Genomic DNA, 7,144 nt, shown 5'->3' on the forward strand with positions numbered 1-7,144 from the left:
TGCGATAAAGCACAACATATTTATTTACGATATTGACATTGTAGATGGAGATTTTGTTGGTGAACTTGCGAGGAGAAGTATTGAAATGTATGAGAAAAATATTAATTTATTACGTTACAACAACCACATATGCTATGTAGATGATATCAACAGATTCTTTAAACGATTCCGTTGTCCCAGTTGCGATACGTTCATTCAGAAAGCGGGAAATTTCAACCGCCATGTTAAAACGTGTAAAGATAGAGTACAGCATATTTACCCAAAGAGTGTGTATACATTGCGCGAGACCTTATTTGATAAGCTTGACGGATTTGGAATTTCCTACAACGATGATCAAAAATTGTTCAAGAACTTGGCTATTTTTGACTTTGAATCGATATGTGTACCCTCCGACCAATTAAAAGATACAAACACAACCACTTGGATTGGAAAGCATGAACCAATCTCTGTCTCTATTTCCTCCAATTTAATTGATGAACCTGTCTTCCTATGCGATAAAGATCCGAAAGCTCTCATTATATCTTTTGTTGAAGCTATTGAAGACTTAGCAAACAAAAGTAAAACTGAAATGTGGACAAAGTTTTCCTCTATTGAAGCAGTAATCAGAGCACGAGTTAACGCAATTGGCGAAAATTTAATTAAAAGAAAGGATCAAAACGCTTCAGCATTTGAGTGTGAAGATGAACGTACCGAAGAAGATGATGAAGCTGATATGTCTACGCAATTTCTCCAAATGCAGAAAAACCAGCTTTTGGACTTACAGCAGCACTTTGAGCGTTATGTGAACACTTTACCTGTGTTCGGATTCAATAGTGGAAATTATGATTTAAATCTCATTAAGTCCTATCTCCTACCCTATCTTATTCATGAGCGCGACATTCAACCTACTGTTATTAAAAAAGCAAATCACTTTGTTTCTCTTAAGTTTGGTGATGTACAATTTCTCGATATCCTCAACCTTCTCGGTGGAGCTACATCACTTGATTCTTTCCTTAAAGCATACAAGACAAATGAGACCAAAGGATTCTTCCCCTATGAGTGGTTTGACTCTCCCGAAAAGCTCGATGCAACTTTTCTCCCCCTTACGACCGTTTCTTTAGCAAACTGAGAAACTATAATCCACTGGAGAAGGAATTTACTGATTTCACTAAATTGCTTAACAGTGGATTTTCTCAACAACAGTCATTAAAAAAGTTGAGGTTGAAAAATGTTCCTCCATCTGGAATTGACAATTACAATTACCTGAAAGTGGTCTGGGAGCAAGAAAAAATGGCTACATTCAGAGATTTTGTCAAGTGGTACAACAACAAGGATGTTGTTCCAACACTGGAGGCAATGCAAAAAATGATGGAGTTTTATCACAACAAGGGTATCGATATGTTAAAACTTGGATGTACACTTCCGAACTTGGCTAATATCTGTCTTCACAAGTCAACAAACCACAAGTTTTTTCCATTTGTTGAAGCTGACAAAGATTTACATAACAAAATACGTGAGGATATGACTGGTGGTCCATCTATTGTTTTTACTAGAAAAGCAGTAGTTGATCAGACCTTCATACGAAACTCTGAAAACCTTTGCAAGTCTATCATAGGTATTGACGCTAGCCAACTCTATCCCTTTTCAATGTGTCAAGAAATGCCCACTGGACTTTGCACTCGATGGGAATTTGATACAGATTCTCAAAAATTCAGGGCTCGAACAAACAGATCTCGAACATTTGAGAACATGGTTATGTCATATCTTCAATCACAACGTGCCGAATGTAAAATTGAGAGCTACTACACAACCGGAAAACAGAAGAAGATTGATTGTTTTAGCGTAGACGGATTTTGCACACATTGTTTGAAGCCATGGGTTGTTACTTTCATTTCAATGATGAATTGAGAAGAGATTACTTAAAAAGTAAAGGATATAAGATTGTTGAAATCTGGGAGTGTAAATGGTGGGAAAGTGTTAAAGAAGAAGAAAATGTCAGAAATCACGTGAGAAAGAACTTTCCTTTCAAATTACCTTTGAAGCAAGAGTCTTTACTAGCTAAAATAAGAGATGGGGAGATGTTTGGATACGTACAATGTGATTTGGAAGTTCCCACAGGTTTGAAGTACAAGTTTTCGAATTTCCCGCCTATTTTTAAAAATTTCAACGTTAGTCGAGCTGATATTGGGGATTATATGAGAGATTACGCTGTCGAAAACAACTTACTGAAGCAACCTCAGCGAATGCTAATTTCAAGTTTCAATCTGGAAAATGGAACAATTATTACTCCCCTACTAAATTTCTATATCAGCCTCGGTCTGAAATGTACAAGAATTTATAGATTTGTACAGTACACGCCGCGCAAATGTTTCAACACCTTTGTACAGTCAGTGGTAGACGCTAGAAGAGGTGGAGATGAAAATCCTGATTCCAGCGTTGTTGCTGAGACTATGAAATTATTGGGTAATAGCTCTTACGGTTATCAGATTATGGACAGAAGCAAACATACAGAAACCAAATATTTGAACGATGAGAAGACGCACAAAGCAATCAATGGGAAAATGTTTAAGCGGTTGAACAATGTCTCAAAAGAGCTTTACGAAGTTGAGCTAGCAAAATCAAAAATTGAACACCGCGAACCTATAATAGTTGGATTCTTCATACTTCAGTACGCTAAATTACGTATGTTGGAGCTCTACTATAACTTCTTTGACAGATTTTGCGACGTGGATAAATTCGAGGAGTTAGAGATGGATACAGATTCCCTCTATTTAGCCTTAGCTCATGAGAATTTGTATGATTGTATTCGACCTGCTAAAAAACAAGAATGGGAAGCATTGAGAAAGCAGGACTGTAACGACTCTTTCCAAGCAGATGCTATTCAAAATTTCTTCCCTAGAACATGTTGTTCTAAGCATAAGAAGCATGATAAACGGGAACCAGGACTTTTCAAGGAAGAATTCAGATGTACGGAAATGATTTGTCTTTGTAGCAAAACTTATTGTTGCTACGATGCACAGTCTGACAAATACAAGTTCAGCAGTAAAGGTCTCAATAAAAGAACACTAGAAGAGAATGGAGATGGACCGATGGAGAAGTATCGACGTGTGATGGATGAAATTATCAATCTTACTTCAACAAATAGAGGGTTCAGAACAATAAACCATTGTGTTGCTACGTATGAGCAGACAAAGAAGGGACTGTCCTATTTCTACCCTAAGCGCATTGTTCAGTCTGACGGTATTCATACAGCACCACTCAACATATAACTTAATTGCTTTTACTATAGCACAATTCTTTAGTATTCTCTATTACATTTATACTGTGTCTGTAATTTTATACAATTTTAATTCATTTTTTTTTCTATCATTGAATTTTTTCCAATTAATGAGCGCGCAAAAGACATTTGTTGCACAATTGATTCAAACAATTAGGGGAACAATCTTTGCAATTGACCTAAAATTTGTAAACAAAAATTCAACATGTCACATAATTACCCCTCAGATAACTAGGGTAATTGAAAACCCCCACCAATTAATTTCACAATTTAATAACATAAAAGTTGTAAACAAAATTCAACCTGTCACATAATTACCCCTCACATAATTACAGCAATTAATTACCCACGCCAATTCTATTGTTCTCAAGTAAACACTTAATAACTACACAAACATTGATTTTTTCCCCTCAAAATTTCAGCCTATCAGGAGCGTCTCCGAACCTACCCCCCACATTTGCACCGACTATACTACTAGAAAATGTACATGCACAAATACATACACAAAACCTATACCCTATCTTAATACATGGCGGCACCTAATCAATACATGTCCGCGGCTATAACTAATCTCAATACATGTCGGCGGCTATTACTAATCTTAATACATGTCGGCGGCTATTACTAATCTTAATACATGTCGGCGGCTATTACTAATCTTAATACATGTCGGCGGCTATTACTAATCTTAATACATGTCGGCGCATAATCTTAATACATGTCGCCGGCTATAACTAATCTTAATACATGGCGGCTATACCCTATCTTAATACATTAACGCCGCTATACCTAATCTTAATACATGCTAATTCATTCCCTATCTTAATACGTAAGGGAGGTCCCAAATCCCGAAAAATACGCTATACCCTATCTTAATACATGGGGGACCTCACCCACCCCGGGGAGTGTAGCTCACTATATTACTACTAGCGAATATTGACTAATCTGTTGGCAATGCAGCCACACTGCAATGCTGAGTTATATCCTAGAGCTCTCGTCACTTGTTGCACACGGGAAAACGGTTTTTCTGGGATCCTCACAATCGGTCCCCGGACTTCGAATTCGAAGTCCCACCCGCAGGGTCGCTGTCCCACTAAAAAGGAGACACGCTGTTCTCCAGAACTCGAAAACAATATAATTTTTTGGTTTATTTCTATTCTATTTTTTCCTTGTTCACTTATTATGACAATATTCTTTATCCTTTTTTCTCAAATTGAAGATCAGGATCTTTTTCTTTTCTTCATTTCTCCGGTCGGAGCTTACTCAGTAAGAGTTAAACTTATAAAGTTAAAAACGTTAATGAGCTCACATTGTAGCTAATGATGGATTTCTACCAGAAGGTAAGCTGATAAATCCGATCGTAACAAACTATGTACGAGATGGAGATGAATTGAAATTTCGTTGTATAACCGAGAGACTACACACTACAACTTTCCATCCAGCTGGGAACAAATCCTCAGTACAGGACAGTGGGTGACAGCTAGATACTTTGACAGGGCTGACGTTACTGTCCAGCACACCCTGTAACTGGCAAGTTTACTAGCATACATGAAAAAATGCTGATCACCTACTGAAGACTCTAGTCACACACTTCACCTGACAGGGACCTCAGACGACGACACAAGTCACCAACTCCAACATACAACGAGGATGACATATCCAACGTATTTCAGCTACAATCTACAAATTCGGATGAACAACGCTTAACCCCGGATGGATGTAGCAGTTGAAATACTAGTGTACACCTCCAACCAATCAGAGACTGAGAAGACAATATTCGCTTTTATATAGAGCTCTAATGACTACAATCAGTCTAATAGATAGTTGCACGATGTGTACACCTTTGACTCCGTTGTTGTATTATATTACCACCGCATTAATAAAGGTTTATCTTCTCTGCTTTATAGAGTCAGTTAGTCTGAGAGAACTAGGTAAGCCTACTTAGCTCACAGAAATAAGTAGCCCTTACTCTTTTTATCTTAAGGCTGTAAAAGGAGCCCATATCGGGTCTGCCTTGGTAGGAAATCCGTAAGGCATAGAGTATAGAATTAAACAGTTTTTTTAATTGTCCTCTTTTCGTGGAGTTAAAAATGTTGTGAACATTTGGCACTGCATTAACATTTCGTTCATATTTATGAACATTTTCAATCAAATTTTGTTAATATTTACTCAAATGTGTTACGGTTTTCATTATTTCCGTGTATAGGCAGTCATACAATGATAACGTGACTAGTATTGTTCTCATCGTTGTTTTCAAGAGAAGAATGATTTGGATATGAATGTTGATATAGAGCTTTCTTGCTCATTAGGGCAATTTTAATGCACGTGTGGTCATTTGACTTCCTTTTATTTCGTTTCTTCGTTATTCACGTGCTGTTAATTGCTTCTTCAATCTTTTCATGCGGGCAAAATATACAAAATTAATTGACATGTGTTCATAGATACTCTTGTCTCAATTGGTCTGTTGGCAGCCCATGATTTTTCCAGACCGTATTTTTAACCAAATTATTTAAAATTGTTCGTGTCTTGCTGTAGCTGACCCAATACTGACAGGGTAACGATGATTATATGAGCCTTTTTAAGGTTTTCAGTTAATATGTTTCTGATCGCTCGGAAAATATATGTTTTCGATAAAGATTGATGATAAAGGTTTTTGATAATAAAGGTTGAAATCAAATAAAGTTTTTGATTTTCAACAATAATGCAATTTGAGACCTGTCAAAACCTAAGTAATGACAGAAGTATTTAACTGCTGTCGTGTCAAATATGAAATTTATTAATTGTTTGAGCTCATAAATATTAATTTTATTGACAGAAACACTAATATGCTTCAAGATAATATAATTTAATTTTGAGTTCTTGCAATTTTTTTGTTGTATTTTCCCTAAGTTGCCTTATTTTTAACTCATTCTCAAAAGTGCAAAACAAGAAGAAATTGAAGCACATATAATTATGCATCAGTTTTTTATTGCTGATGGTAGATATGCACCTTAGTATAGTCAATTTTGTGAATTGTTGAAAAATTCTGAATTCTGACTTTACTCATCTTTTCTCTTACAGTCTTGTCACTTCGCCTGATTTGTAACAAATCCGATTGGCTTTCTGCGAAAACATAAGAGAAGCTTTTGACTTTATTCATTTGACAGCTGATGATTGTCAAACAGGGTATTAAAAACATTAAGAATGTTTAAATATTGTTAAAATAGTTTTGCTTTTGTTTTTCTGTCGAGTTAATCTTATTTGGTGTGAATTTTTTTGTTCATTTGACAATTTCCGATATAATCAAAATATCATTAAAATCTAGCAGCTTAACACTGAAAGAAATATTAAAAATTTAGCTGGTTTAGTGTTACTGACATTGTTACTTTGAAGCTTTGTTACTGACATTGTTACTTACCATCTGCAATTAAATTTTATTTCCTTTTATCTTTCATATGCTCAATGAAAACAAGCCTAATCAACCTTCTGATGGAAAATCATTCAAATTCGTCAAATTGTTTGCTGATTCCAATTTGTTGTCATTTTTAATGAAAATGTAGCCACTTTTTTTTTATTTGAAAACTTCGGTGCATTTTCTGAATCTCGTTTTTCTTAAATCTGCAATTCCTCAATTGCTTCGCAGTTAGTTTTTTTCATATCCTCACTCGGTGAAAACGAGTACTGGTATTGATCTTTCCTAACATTAATTGAAAGGAAGGGGCTGACGGTTTCAACTTATCGTGTTTTCTATTCAACCGCAATAAGTTTCAAATTGTTTTTGAACTTTTCTAGAGGCATGTCATGTTGCTTGTCTTGTTCGCCAACAAAAAATATTTTTAAATTTTATTATACAGATTTTTTTTTAAGATATCCGCACCACGATTTCTGCAAAAAATAGCGTTCGCCTTC

General features: G+C 35.7%; 1 protein-coding gene across 1 annotated transcript in view; it reads left to right on the plus strand.

Moving 5' to 3' along the window:
- Positions 1 to 4,578: 4,578 nt before the first annotated feature.
- LOC142341322 (uncharacterized) overlaps positions 4,579 to 7,144 on the plus strand; it is a 40,128-nt gene continuing 37,562 nt past the window's right edge. Inside the window, exon 1 of the mRNA XM_075392247.1 lies at positions 4,579 to 4,596. Within this exon, the coding sequence (XP_075248362.1) occupies positions 4,579 to 4,596 (18 nt within the window). The remainder of the gene's footprint in view (positions 4,597 to 7,144) is intronic.

Source organism: Convolutriloba macropyga, chromosome 6 (genome assembly GCF_964194025.1).
Source record: "Convolutriloba macropyga chromosome 6, txConMacr16.3, whole genome shotgun sequence".
Classification (NCBI taxonomy): Eukaryota; Metazoa; Xenacoelomorpha; order Acoela; family Convolutidae; genus Convolutriloba; species Convolutriloba macropyga.